General features: G+C 31.7%; 4 protein-coding genes across 6 annotated transcripts; 2 read left to right on the top strand and 2 right to left on the bottom strand.

Annotated features, from left to right (window-relative positions):
- Window positions 1–716: 716 nt before the first annotated feature.
- Window positions 717–4,316, top strand: LOC145039732 (M28 Zn-peptidase nicastrin). The gene is made up of 14 exons (XM_078987755.1): window positions 717–1,107; window positions 1,573–1,742; window positions 1,827–1,930; window positions 2,079–2,145; window positions 2,225–2,317; window positions 2,404–2,568; window positions 2,661–2,801; window positions 2,913–2,990; window positions 3,070–3,182; window positions 3,274–3,334; window positions 3,415–3,582; window positions 3,666–3,767; window positions 3,853–3,942; window positions 4,069–4,316. Exons 1-14 carry the CDS (start codon window positions 819–821, stop codon window positions 4,129–4,131), a joined length of 1,704 nt encoding a protein of 567 aa, XP_078843881.1. The 5' UTR covers window positions 717–818; the 3' UTR covers window positions 4,132–4,316.
- Window positions 4,317–6,374: 2,058 nt separating this feature from the next.
- LOC145039711 (structural maintenance of chromosomes-like protein, putative (DUF3531)) lies at window positions 6,375–8,166 on the top strand. Its single transcript, XM_078987731.1, has 8 exons — window positions 6,375–6,767; window positions 6,856–6,943; window positions 7,028–7,113; window positions 7,195–7,273; window positions 7,372–7,431; window positions 7,520–7,641; window positions 7,736–7,807; window positions 7,907–8,166. The coding sequence occupies exons 1-8, from the start codon at window positions 6,490–6,492 to the stop codon at window positions 8,007–8,009; spliced, it is 888 nt and encodes a 295-aa protein (XP_078843857.1). The 5' UTR covers window positions 6,375–6,489; the 3' UTR covers window positions 8,010–8,166.
- An 82-nt stretch (window positions 8,167–8,248) lies between these two features.
- Window positions 8,249–9,631, bottom strand: LOC145039716 (protein FAR1-RELATED SEQUENCE 5-like). Of its 3 annotated transcripts, none has more exons than XM_078987742.1 (3): window positions 9,440–9,631; window positions 8,562–9,118; window positions 8,249–8,491 (listed from the first exon to the last, which is right to left on the bottom strand). In XM_078987742.1, the coding sequence occupies exons 2-3, from the start codon at window positions 9,072–9,074 to the stop codon at window positions 8,306–8,308; spliced, it is 699 nt and encodes a 232-aa protein (XP_078843868.1). In that variant the 5' UTR covers window positions 9,075–9,118; window positions 9,440–9,631; the 3' UTR covers window positions 8,249–8,305. The 3 variants fall into 3 exon arrangements, with proteins under 3 accessions (XP_078843868.1, XP_078843862.1, XP_078843875.1); XM_078987736.1 differs by having other exon boundaries at window positions 8,562–9,091; XM_078987749.1 differs by having other exon boundaries at window positions 8,562–9,036.
- A 1,292-nt stretch (window positions 9,632–10,923) lies between these two features.
- LOC145039704 (protein FAR1-RELATED SEQUENCE 6-like) lies at window positions 10,924–12,946 on the bottom strand. The gene is made up of 3 exons (XM_078987727.1): window positions 12,734–12,946; window positions 11,474–12,051; window positions 10,924–11,339 (listed from the first exon to the last, which is right to left on the bottom strand). Coding segments are annotated over exons 1-3 (774 nt in total). The 5' UTR covers window positions 12,735–12,946; the 3' UTR covers window positions 10,924–11,144.
- Window positions 12,947–13,490: the final 544 nt, after the last annotated feature.

Here is a 13,490-nt window from a genome sequence, read left to right as displayed (position 1 = left end):
AATTTTTATAATTTTAGTGCAATTTTGAATGACCATAACTCCTTCATACAATGAGCTGATTCTTTTCCCATGTTGCAGCCCTATGTTTTGGCTATAATTTTGGCTCAAAACTGGTTAAACAAGTTAAGTAATTGCTAAGTTGCATAGCTCTAAATATGGGTTGTTATGTTGTCGGTTTTTTCTTAGCATTGTTTATAATTTTTGTTCGACTTTGAATGACCATAACTCCTTCATACGAGTTCAAAATAAGCTATTTTTTCTCAGCTTGCAACCCGTTATCTTGGCTACAAATTTGACTCAAAAAATTGTTGAATTACTTAACAAATAATTGTGTTATAGAGCTTTAAACTGAGGCAATTAAGGCTGTATAAAATTTTTTATCCGTAAAATTAAGTTCAACTTATATCTCATTATAATGGTAAATTAAATCACTAGATAACGAGAAAATACCGACCTCAAAATACGAAAATGGAAATGTAGTTTGAAAGTTCAGTTGTTAATGATTTTGTAACCGAAAAACAGAATCAAAATCGAACTGTTATTTTCAGTTCGGTTTTATATTTCTTCATTTTTAGTTATCTAAATTTTCCGAACTCCATAAAAAAAAAAACAAAATTGCACGAATTGATTTTGTCAAACGACATAGTAACATGTCGTTTTGATACAAATTTCGTGGGTAAAGGCCGGCGAAGAACTCAACTCCGGGGTCATATGATATGTTATCGTCATCCACTGTTTAGTGGCGTCACTATTGCTACTTAATTAAACCCTAGTACCATACACATCCAAACGCCTCCTCTCTCTCCTTGATTTCATCAATGGCGAATCCCACGAATGCAGCAGAGGGGCGACGACAAATGTTCGAATCATTCTATTCGGTCATTGCACTTGTATTCATATTAGTGGCCTGTGTGGAGCTCTGTGATGCATCTACAGTCGTCGACGTTTACCGTCTTATACAGTATGATATCGCCGGTGTTCCTTTTGGATCTCGTGTCGCATCTCTTAATCACCACGCTGGTTCTTCTCTCTTTGCTCCTGGTTCCGATCTCTCCCGTACTGTTGTCATATTTCCCCTAAGTGAATTGAACGAAACATTCATTCGAGGTAGCTATCTTTTTCTTTGCATCCAATAAAGTATTTTGATCAATTGCGATTTGAATTTCGTATCAGAACCTATAGAGTAGGGATCAATTCGATACGTGCTAATGTGTTCGTCCTCGATGCAAATATCATACATGTGACCTGATTTTATTGATCGTAAGAGAGTACTGATGCTTTTGCGGAGTTCCCACGTTCTTGGATCGGAAAATGATTTTGGTTAATGGACATGATTGAGGATTAGACTCCGGTTTTCTTTGAGTTTGAATAAGAGGAAATTGCTAAATTCGTTATTTATTGGGATTGGTTTTCATAAGTGGTCGTAATCAAATAGGATTCCTAAAGGTTAATGCAAATCAATTACACCGATTCCTATCAGCCTTCCCCATCTGATTTGGGATTAAATGTTTATTCTTTTTACTTCTATAATAATCCGATTCAAAATTTTAACTATTGTTGACCATATGGCAGAATATATTGAACAGGGAAAGCCTTTAGGGGGCTTACTACTTCTACTTCCTCGAATCTTTCATCCTGACAACAGTGAAACTGTTGGTGGACATGGTGTAAGCTCTGATAAGGAGAATTTGAAGAAAATCCTGGTGAATTTAGAGCAGAAGCTAATACATTCTAGTATCCATGTAAGTCAACATCGTGCATATACAAATGAATATTTTTCTTACATTTTTCCATCTTGCTTCTTAAATACATCTTTCATTTTACAGTATCCTGTGTATTTTGCTTTTGAAGATGAAGATTTAGACACAGTGTTAGCTGATATCAAGAAAAACGATGCAGCTGGTCAACCTGCAACTGCAACTACTGGAGGGTTAGTAATTAGTAATTAGTAATTAGTACTATATCTTTTTACTTCATATAACATTGAAAGTGGATCTTTTTTATATACCCTTAAACCGAATTTCTATATATACAAAAAAAAAAAACTGGCATTAAAGGCAGTGTTTCTTTCATTACAGATACAAGCTTATTGTCACATCACCAACTCCCAAGAAACTCACATCTCCCACAATCACCAACATCCAGGTTTTCATTTAAATCAAAAACTGTGTTGAATTGCAATAAAATTTAAAAGATTTCTTACACCATGTTCAACTATTTACAGGGGTGGTTGCCTGGTTTAAAAGGTGATGGAGATTCAAACCAACTCCCAACTATAGCCATTGTAGCATCATATGATACATTTGGAGCAGCTCCGGTATTTTACCATTTTACCCTTTCCTACAATCAAGTCACATGGTATAAGTATTTACTATTTACTACTTACTTTCATTATCTCTCCAGGGATTATCTGTTGGAAGTGATAGCAATGGTAGTGGTGTTGTTGGGCTTCTTGAAATTGCAAGATTATTTTCCATCTTATATTCCAACCCTCACACTAGAGGAAAGTATAATCTACTCTTTGGTTTGACATCTGGTGGACCTTATAACTACAATGGAACTCACAAGGTGACTCATTCACTATCTTTCTAAGTATATATATATAAATATTGTATTTCTGTAGTTGTTTAAATGTGTTTTTTTATTTTTATTTGATACAGTGGCTTAGAAGTTTTGATCAACGTTTGAGAGAAAGTATTGATTATGCTATCTGCTTGAATAGCCTTGGGTCAGGGGAAAATGGGTTATGGGTTCATGTTTCTAAGCCTCCAGAGAATGCATATGTTAAACAAATCTTTGAAGTAAGTGATAAAAAAAGATTAAAGATTAAAGAATCATTGTAGTTTTTTTGGAATTTCATATAATCATATATATATATATATATTCCAATTCACATTTGTGTGCAAATCCAGGGTTTATCTGATGTAGCACAAGAATTAGGGCTCAAAGTTGGACTAAAGCACAAGAAAATCAACATTTCCAATTCCCGAGTAAGTTGAAAATTTGAAGTTGAATTTTTAATTTTTTTATTAGTTGTAAATATTGATTTGATTCCAATTGTGTATACAGGTAGCATGGGAGCATGAACAGTTTTCAAGGTTAAGAGTTACTGCAGCAACAGTTTCTGGACTTTCTGTTGCTCCAAATTTGTTGGAAAATACTGGAGGTCTTTCTGATAACAGGTGAATATTTTATATAATTTTATTTAAAAACTATTTATTATCAATATAAAAATGATAACTGAGATTCTGTTTGTTTTATTTATTGAATTAGAGAGTTTGTGAGTGAAGATGCAGTTGTTCAGAGTGTGAAATTGGTTGCTGAAAGTCTTGCAGTAAGATTTTAATCAAAATATTATTTTATTATTATTTGTTATATAAAATTTTGATGATTTTGGTATTATTATGTGAACAGAGGCATATATATGGTCAACAAGGGAAGAAGATGGAAATATTTGCAGATAACACAAGTTTGGGTGTGAATCCTTTTTACATAAAATCATGGCTTCATCTGTTATCAACAACACCTCGTGTAGCTCCATTTCTCTCAAAGGACAATCCATTCATCATGGCATTGAAAAAGGTAAACATTTTTTTTTTTTTTTAAAATAATTGATTAATGAGCATTAACAAATAACAACTGACATTTATTGGAATAACAAACAGGAATTAGCAGATCACGTTGCAGAGGTGAATTTGCAACATGATGTCCTTGATGGAATGTTCACATTTTATGACTCCACAGTTGCTACACTCCAGATTTATCAGGTCACTTTTATTATTTATTTCCATGATTATTTTATTTCTCATTTTCACATCAAAGATTTTGAATTTTATTAACTTGTTATTTCAGGTTGCGAGTGTGACATTTGACTTGCTGTTGCTACTAGTTTTGGGATCGTATTTAATTACACTTTTCAGTTTCCTTGTCATAACTACCAGGGTATGTTAATGTTTATGTTATAATAATAGTTTTTAAAGATCTTAAAAGACATTTAAAAAAAAAAATGGAAATGATGTTATTTATTTATTTATTTATTTTATATATATATTTTTTTTGGGGGAACAGGGAGTGGATGATTTGATCAGTCTTTTCCGACGTCCTCCATCACGCAAAGCCAAAGCAGCTTGATGGTGTTTGGTTTGGTTGTAAGGGCAGAGGTTAGATTTGGTTTCTTTCTTGTAGCTTTCTTAGGAGTAATTTTTCATTATAATTACTATGATTTAACTTTGCAGAAAATTTTGGTTATTATGTTTTTTCATGTAACCTAACCTCTGTAATCTTTCCCTATTTAATATCCACAAATTTCTTCTCAACTACCAATCACTGAATGCTCAAATACTGATGAGAAACATCTTGTAATAATTGTTGTTGATAACGAATTTAGATTAAAATGTAGACAAGTCTTCTAGTTTTTGTAAAACAATATATATTTCTCATATCATGGGGTCCTCATCAGGTTTTGGTACATTCAAAGTAATAACCAAGGATTTAGGGACGCCTTTCACGACTTTCTTTCTTTATGTTTAAATCTTTCAGGAAGCTCATATAATTATGCTACAATAAATAAAAAAAAGGCCAAGAAATGCTACTTTAGAGAGAATATTTATTTCTCAGTTCACTTTTTGGATAATAAGAAACAACTATTTGTGAAGTATTTTTGATCCAAACCAATATGGCTTAATCTAAGCTACAAACATAATCAAATACAAGCAAAACATGGGAGAAATGGCCAAGATCCTATGTAATATTGGGGACTACTTTATGAACTATTTTATGCTTAAAAAAATAGATCCGAATCATTATGAGCTATTTTATGCTAAAAGCACAATCAAATACTAAAAAAAAAACCCACAAGGGTTTGTGGAGCGAAGATCCATTTCGCAGTTTTATTGAGTTTTTTTTTGTTACAAACCTAGAATACAAGCAAAAGTAGTGTGTTTTTTTGTCTCGTGATGGAAAATAAAAATAAAAATTATTGTTTTGTGATGGAAAATAAAATTACAATATGGACATCTATTTCCCTAAAATAATGGTCATTTTAGTAACTCGTATTTAGGATTGCTTACTTAATAAGTTTTTTTTTTATAAAAATGTTTATCAGCTTATCCGGTGTAAAGACACAGTTTTAGAAAAAAAACGTTTTGATTATCATTAGGGCCGTAAACGAACTGAACGTTCAGCGAACAGTTCATGAACCGTTTGGCGGAAAGTTCATTTATGTTCGTTTATTTAATAAATGAACAAACACGAACATAAACTCTCGTTCGATTAGTTAAACGAACGAACATGAACAATGGTCTCGTTCGTTCAATTATGTTCATGAACGTTCGTTTATGTTTGTTCATATAAATTCATTTTACATTCATATATGTTTAATCGTGTTTGATTGCATTACTATATTACATGTTCATTTATGTTCAATTATGTTTATTTTTATTTTTATTTTTATATTTACTCGTTTACGTTCGTTCGTTTATATTCGTTTAACTTGTTCACGGACATAAACGAACATGAGCAATGTAATTTGTTAAACGAACGAACATGAACAAGAAAACTCGTTCGTTTATCCATTAATGTTCGTTCATTTGTTCGGTTAACTTAAATGAACAAACATAAACAAGCTCCGTTCGTGTTCGTTCAGTTCATTTACAGCCCTAATTATCATAATATCCCTGCAGAGGAAAAGCTTGATCCCAACGAATATAAAATGCTCAGCTCCGCACAACATAGGGATTAGCAGGCACTCGATATCTATTAAACAAGACCAAGAACAAAGCCATATCATGCCTCGGGTATAATAAGTTGACAAGTTATTTTTTATAATTTTGACAAATTATCCTCAGTCTTATATATTTAAATGATCTAAAATGACATCATATATATTATTAACTAATTTTATTTTATTTTTAAATTAAATAAGGATAAATGCATAATTTAGTTTCCACCTTTAATAAGAGGTTTCTAATAAGTTAAACCAAAACAACTTATCAAAAATCATAATTTTTTTTTTACAATCCAATCATGTACCAAACCAGAATAAACTAATAGAATGTTTAAACAAGAAAATCCTAAACACCCTTAAAGAGTTAAAATATAATATAAAATTAGAGAAATTAAATAGCTTCTTACTTTTTGTTTCTAATATCTTCCTACCTATTTTAAATGGTGATAAGTATCATTAAATTTAATTTAAATTTGATTGAGATTTTGAATTTGTATACTTGTCCTTAAATAGGTAGGAAGAAAAATAGGAACATAAAATTATAAATAGTCATTTGGCTTTTTAACATTTCAGTGGCTGTTTATGTAAATATACAAAATGTAGGGGCCATATGTGCAATCGGACACCACTAACAGACTAAACATAACTACATTTATCCGTTCCAAACGATAAACCTCCTTAGAACCCTAACGTCTGCTTATCCTCAAACGACCATAACCTTCAATTCAGTACAACGATCTTCATCAAATTATTTAATCTGGAAGATGCACATGTGCAGTGCATTCAATCGCTGTTCTTCAATTTCATTGAATCAAGAAACTCTCTATTTCTGTCCCAAATTCGTTCCAGGGAACATTAGAACAACGATCGCCACCGTAAGTGCGAAATCTTCCGGCAACAAGGATGGCGATGGCGGCGGTTCAGCAGTCGAGGACGCGAAAGGCTCAGGTACGACCGCTAGAGGTCGGCGGTTGCTCAAGGTTCGAGAAGAGAAGAGGAAACGAGAATACGAACGACTTCACAATTATCCTTCTTGGGCTAAGTAATCTCTCGCCTCCTTTTCTTCTTACATCATCCAATTCCCCATTCTTTCAACTTTGAAGCTAAACCATTTCCATGAATGGTTTCAGGGTATTAGAAGATGCAGCAAAAAACGACATTGAACTTCGAAATGTTCTTGGTGACACCATTGGAAAGCCAGAACAAATGAGACAGAAGGTAATAATAACAGTATCTGTTTTCATTTCTGCAATCTTACACTTGTTTAAATGACGAACAAAATCAACAAATATGATTGTACAGGTTGAAGATAGGATTCGGAAAAAAGGGAGAGATTTTCACAAAGCTAAAACTGGTTCTGTTGTTGCATTCAAAGTCACATTTAGAGAGTAATTGACTTGTATTTACACTCTTGTATGATGATCGATGAACATAATCGCTGTTAATCTCTTTTGATTTGTGATTAACAGCTTCAGTCCTGTTGGTTCCCATATATGGTTCAAGTTATATGGTCCACCTTCTGATCGAGATGTTGACTTAATTGGCAGTGTAACTAAATTCTTCTCATTTTCTTTATTCCATTTTAAACAAAGAATAAAAAAAATTCTATAATTAATTAATCTTGTTTATACGTGTGACACACACAGGTTATTCAGTCATGGTATGTCATGGGTCGATTAGGTGCATATAATTCATCTAATTTGCAGGTGATAAAGATGATATATATATAAATAATTTGAAGTGATTTGATGATATATAATATTAAATTTGTGACTTGTGATATACACGTGGCAGTTGGCAAATACATCCATGGAATACAATCCTTTGTATGATGCAGATAAGGGCTTCAATGTGATGCCATCATCGTTTCATGATGTTGGGGATGTTGAGTTTCAGGATAATTGGGGACGTGTTTGGTATGGAATTTTGATATTATTTTATTAAATATTATTGTAATATATGTTTGTAAAATAAGTAATTAATAAGTTTTGAAAAATGTGGAACAAACAGGGTGGACATAGGTACTTCAGATTACTTTGCTCTTGATGTTCTTCTCAATTGTCTCACTGTATTGAGTTCAGAGTAAGCCTCTGATTCTTTTATTTGTTCTCATTAAGGATAAAGTTTTGTCTGAATTAATAATGTTTGAAAATGTTTTTTTTTTTAAATTAATTTTGGCAGGTATTTGGGTATACAACAAGTAGTATTTGGTGGAAGGAAAATTGGTGATTGGGAAGAAGGAATGAAAAACCCTTTAGATGGATACAAATACTTCAAGATTTAAACCATTGTTGTCTTTAGGTGTAAATTTATGAGTAGATTAGAGAGAGTGAGTAGCTGTTAAAAAAAAAAAAACAAAGCTTTGAGTTTTTAGTGAATTATTGTTAGAGTTTGAATTTATGAGTCGAACTTTATTAATATGACTTCAATTTTTATTCGTATGTATGAGTCTTGAAGTAAACTTGTTTTATACTTTTATCAATGAAGAATGGTTTTAAAAGCTATTTGAGGTTTGGAGCTCTATAAACACTATCCTCAAAAGGGCACCATGGGAAATTTAGATATAATAAATACTTACAATTATACAATCCTTGCTTCAAGTTTTTTTAAATTATTTCTTACAACTTGAAGTTTTGAAGATAGATGCTCATTATGATCATCAACATCTTTCATTAAAGCAAGAAGTTGTTCTCTGTATAATGCACTTAATCGCTTCTTTACACGCAATTCACCACTTAGTTCTTGAATTCTCTTGTCTTTTTCATCCTACACAAAAGTAAATCTTTTAATGAATGCAAGATTTCATTTCATATAAAAGAAGTGAATGAAAACTTACAAATGTTGCACGTTTTTTAGAAACTGAAACACAAAGTGGATGATTGTGTTCCTTCACAAATTTTCTAACAACCCAATTCCCGGGTTTCTCTCTCTTCACTAAAATCATTGCTGTGCAAATTTCTCGACCTTTTTTATTCTTTTTCTGGATCATATTCATGGTGCTCTTCTTGTTGCTATGATGTTCTGAATCACCTCTACATCCAAGGCCACGTGAAATTACGCTTCCGTCCCTCTCTGACTTACGAGAGGATAAAACACGGGTAATGAAACCAACCCGGGTTGCATACTCATCATAAAATGTTCTTGCTGCTTCTTCTGATTCAAATAGCATACCTTCACATGGTTCTTGATTATTTTCTGAAGGTGTTTGTGTTTCCATCTTTTCAATGTCATTTTCCAGTTTTTCATCCATGGAGAGAACTTCACTTGCATGATTCCAAGCTATATCTCCTTCATGACATGTGGATTGTGTTCTACAAGCAGTTGTTGGATCATGAAAGAAGGAAGACATTTAATTTATCCTTCATGCTTGAACAAACAAACAGCAAACATAAACTGTAATTGATAAACGTTAAAAGAGCAATGGGGATTAGGCAAAATAAAGTATTTAGAATCAATTGATTTCAACGTTATAGGATTCATGAAGTGGTGCGATATTCAAATGTACTCAAAATAGAAATCCTAATTGGGAAAACATGACCACCGATTTAGAGGATTTGAGCTTGCATTCTGTAAACATGTACATATAACTCCATTTAATCTTGGGAAGAATTAACACGTTATTACTAACGATAATCGAATCCTGAAATATCATACTCATTCGATGGGGTTGCAAAAGAAATAAACTTGAGCAGAAATTAGAAGATTAGAACTCACAAATCAGGCTGTAGAAGTTGGAGGCGAGCTTTGAAAAATTTGACGTTTGTGCGTTAGTCGACGGAGGTTATGCGGTGAGCTTCGAAGGTGGATATGGTGGCATTAAGGTGGAAGGTGATCTGTGAATTATCGAACCCTAAGGGTTTTGAAGTTACATGGTTAAAATCTCAGATTTTGATTTATGATTTTACAATTTTAAGACTCTACACGAAAAATAGCATGTCATTTTATTATATAACCGAGTATAAAAATTAGAAGTTTTCTAAAACATTATCATTTTATCAATTATCTTATTACACAGAGCACACAAATAATAATTCATATGTGGTCTTATGTTTTACTTACATATTGTCAAAATGATTTTATTTTTAATTAACATGTTTTATTCTTAATGTTTACATTTTTTAGCAACAAAAATAACAATGATTTTTAAGAAATTAAAATTGATTACATTATCTTGTAAAAAATTTGAATATAAGTTTATTTTAGAACATAATTTGAATATAAATTCATTTTAGAATATGTTTGGGATTGTTTTTCAAATAATTTTCACTTTTAACTTTTTCAAAAAGTTAAAAAAGATTCAAAAGATGTTTGAGTATTGAAATTTTTTTTTTTAATTAACTTTTTGTGTAGAACGAAAATATAATGTTTCAAAAATCACAAAATCCTATTTTTTTTTTTTTTATGATTTTTGAGACTTTTTTAACCTGAAAAGTTAACTTTTACCCTAAAAACAAATACAAATACTTTTTAAAAATTTTCTTTTAGAAAAAGTTACTAGCCAAAAAATCTTTTAACTCCTTATACAAAAAAGACTTTTAACCTTAAAAAATAATCTCAAACACTCCTTTAGTAGGATCTTACGATCACAATTTTGCAAAACGTAAAACAGTTTTAAGTAATATTTTTGGTTAAAACTTTTCAGACAACATGAATTGGTTTTTGAAACTCCGTATAGGTTCAATTGTGTCAGGGACCAACTAGGCAATAGCCAGTGGCATAGGAGTGCATAGATCAGTTTTTAGTTTGTTAAAATTGCACTTATTGAAATTTATGTTTGATGCAGTTTGCAGTTTTAACTACAATTATGTTTATACATGGTTTTGTTCGGTTTTAGTTTAGAAAGTACAATAAGTATGACACGGTTTTTTTATTTAGACGGTTTTAAAACTATAAAATTAATGGACTATATAGTCATATTTCTTTGGACTTAAAATAAGTCGAGTTAAACGACTTATAGCAAGTAATTGTTTGGAATACTAGAAAGTGTTGAAACTATGGCCGATACATATTTAAGATGACTTACAATAATGTCTTCTTTTTGGCTAAATATATATTTCGTAAGTCTTATAACTAAAATTTAAAAACAGTATCATGGTTTTTGACTTCTTTTTAGTCGATTGTAATTAACAAAACATTAAAAAAAGCAATATGTTTTATACATATTAAGAAATATAGTATTTACTACAAGAGCAAACAAAAGTAAAAACACGTTGCTATTTCTTGCATTTACCCCCTTTAACTACCATATAAGGTTTCAACTTGTACACACGTCTTTCAAAAGATGAAAGTAAAAAAAAAAACATTTTCTAAAATGAGTAAGTTGCAAATCAAGAAGCAACACCATCTAAACATTCCTGTATATGATGAAAAATTTGACTTATTCTCAATCAAAAAAGACAAGAAGTTTGAAACTTATTATCTATCTATGAGTTTCAATCTCTTTCGACTCCATTGCACTCACGTTGTTTACAATCTCTTGAATCTTTTTTGACAACGACTGATTGTGTTCCTCAATGTGCTCAAAAACCATTTCCAAATGTCTTTTGTAGGTTGCTGATCTTCTTTTCTCAATTGCTAGCTGTTGTGATAGTTCCCTGATCTTATCATGCTCATTCTGCAATCAACCAAATCAAAAATCATCAAAACCCTAATCACGCTTTTCAAGCTTAACCCATTAAGTCATTCCATATAACCTAAAATAAATGAGATCAAACAAACTGATAGAATAAGATAGAGATTAAGACAAACCGGATATTGGTCATAAATCAAATCCCTTCTCCCTTTTCCAGGTGTTAATGGATGAGTATGCTCTTTTACGAATTTTGTAATCACCCATTTTCCAGAGCTTACTTTCCTAACTAAAACCATTGCTCTACAACCAACTCGTGTTTCCACCCTTTGTCTTACTATTTTTTCACGCTTATCTGGCATCCGAAACCCTTCTTTGTTACAAACAAGAGCTCTTCCTATAGCTGTTCCATCACGCCTTGATCTTGAAAGCTTGCTTACACGGATAACAAATCCAACTTTGGTTGCATATGCATTGTAGAATGCATGTGCAGATGCTTCAGATTCAAACTCTTGACCAATATATGGTTCTTCAATGTTAACATTGTGGGACCCATCTAGTGGGATTATGCCTCTTTCGGGTTCATCTTGATCGATTTTTATGTCATGGTTGTTGTGAAATAATACACCTTCAAGGGAACATCCTACCATGTCATTGTCATTGTCATCTTCATTGCCTTTTCGGCTTTCTATCTCAAGCTCTGTGGAGTTTAGTAGTACCTCACCATTGACATCATCATCATCAACCTCAAAATCCACTGTCATACAAGAGCCATTTTGAAAAATTTGTCAAGAAAAAGAAGAAATTAGAACACGCATACATAGGAAATAGGCAAAAAGGTAATCTAGATGTTTCTTTTATAAATTTGCCCTCTTTTTCTTTGAATGGTTGATTTGGGATTGGTGTGGGAAGGAAAAATTACAGAAATTTAGAACCCCATCTTCAATTCGCCAATTCAATTTTTAGCACATTTGGATTTTGCATACTAATTTGTATAAGAAATCCAAACATGATTGGCTGATAAAAAGCTCAAATGGCGATCCAAACTGATTTGAATTAAGAATATACGTCACATGGATTACACAATTAACAGCTAAAACTAGTCGCGTTTAGTAAAAATTCACAAACATTAGCAAGCATTAGCATTTCATATAGTTTCCCTCTACTGAATCAAATGCGAAAGTAAGCAACAAGAGAGAAAAGATGTTTGAATATGATATCATCCCGGAGAAAATTCTACGCTACCCGGAACATAAATTAAAAACCAATTAATACAAAAATCGTCAATTGAATATCCCTTATGTCTTATTTTCGTTCAAAGAAGCACATTGCTACGGAACTTATGGAAGAAAGATACTGCTTTTGGCGAAATAATTCAAGAACTGACATGGGATTGCATTAAATTTTACAGAAACGAAAGAAAAAGGGTGAGAACTTACTCAAAAATTGGGATTAAGAGTATGATGATCGCGATGTGAGGATTGTTCAGAGCTACAGTGATGAGAGAGAGAGAGAGAGAGAGAGAGAGAGAGAGATGCGGTTGGGGATTATATGGACGGAAGCCAAAGGAGGGGAGGTCGAGAGTGCAGAAGCCGTGAGATGAGACTTGTTTCGAGGGCAATTGCAATTTGCAAACAAGGGAGACTATTCAGGCAAAATCAAACGGGTTTGGGTCAGTTATATGAATTTTTTGAATAATAAATTGTGAAAATAGTTATATATTTATTTTTGTAGGCAATATATTTTATTTTTCATTTATCAACAATTTTTTTTCACTAAAGTTAATAAAATACATTAACTATGCCAAAATAGGAGATGCTTCCATCAATAATTGAAATCTTCACTTTCTAAGACCGGAGGGTGCGTGTGGAAAACTTCCTTCATTTTTCCTTTTCACGTCATATTTTCCCCTATATTCATTTTCTTCACCAAAAACCGGTGCCGGAAACTTTCTTTCACTTTTTGTTTTTTGTTCTTTTTTAAATAAAATTAATTGATTTTGATTATTTATATTTTTTTAAATGAATAATAAACATAAAATTTAAATAAAAACAAAAACCCATTCATTAATTAAAAATAACATTAAAATAAGCAATATTAATTTTTTAAAACTACTAGAAAACAACAAATATTAAAAAACCACAACCTAGAAAATATAATTAATATCCGAATTTAAAAAAACCAAAATACATCATT

The sequence above is a fragment of the Lactuca saligna genome, chromosome 1 (assembly GCF_052625555.1).
Source record: "Lactuca saligna cultivar CGN05327 chromosome 1, ASM5262555v1, whole genome shotgun sequence".
Lineage (NCBI taxonomy): Eukaryota > Viridiplantae > Streptophyta > Magnoliopsida > Asterales > Asteraceae > Lactuca > Lactuca saligna.
The sequence above is the reverse complement of the archived record's forward strand: the minus strand, read 5'-3'. Positions and strand labels throughout refer to the sequence as shown.

Excerpts from the sequence above, each read along its gene's own strand:
- LOC145039732 (XM_078987755.1), top strand. The coding sequence starts at position 819 with ATGGCGAATCCCACGAATGCAGCAGAGGGGCGACGACAAATGTTCGAA. Across the intron at positions 2,569-2,660 it reads ACTACAATGGAACTCACAAG|TGGCTTAGAAGTTTTGATCA; the intron begins GTGACTCATTCA and ends TATTTGATACAG. Across the intron at positions 3,183-3,273 it reads GGAGGTCTTTCTGATAACAG|AGAGTTTGTGAGTGAAGATG; the intron begins GTGAATATTTTA and ends TTATTGAATTAG.
- LOC145039711 (XM_078987731.1), top strand. The coding sequence starts at position 6,490 with ATGCACATGTGCAGTGCATTCAATCGCTGTTCTTCAATTTCATTGAAT. Across the intron at positions 6,768-6,855 it reads AATTATCCTTCTTGGGCTAA|GGTATTAGAAGATGCAGCAA; the intron begins GTAATCTCTCGC and ends GAATGGTTTCAG. Across the intron at positions 7,114-7,194 it reads TTCAAAGTCACATTTAGAGA|CTTCAGTCCTGTTGGTTCCC; the intron begins GTAATTGACTTG and ends TGTGATTAACAG.
- LOC145039716 (XM_078987742.1), bottom strand. The coding sequence starts at position 9,074 with ATGTCTTCCTTCTTTCATGATCCAACAACTGCTTGTAGAACACAATCC. Across the intron at positions 8,492-8,561 it reads CTAAAAAACGTGCAACATTT|GATGAAAAAGACAAGAGAAT; the intron begins GTAAGTTTTCAT and ends ACTTTTGTGTAG.
- LOC145039704 (XM_078987727.1), bottom strand. Across the intron at positions 11,340-11,473 it reads TGATTTATGACCAATATCCG|AATGAGCATGATAAGATCAG; the intron begins GTTTGTCTTAAT and ends GGTTGATTGCAG.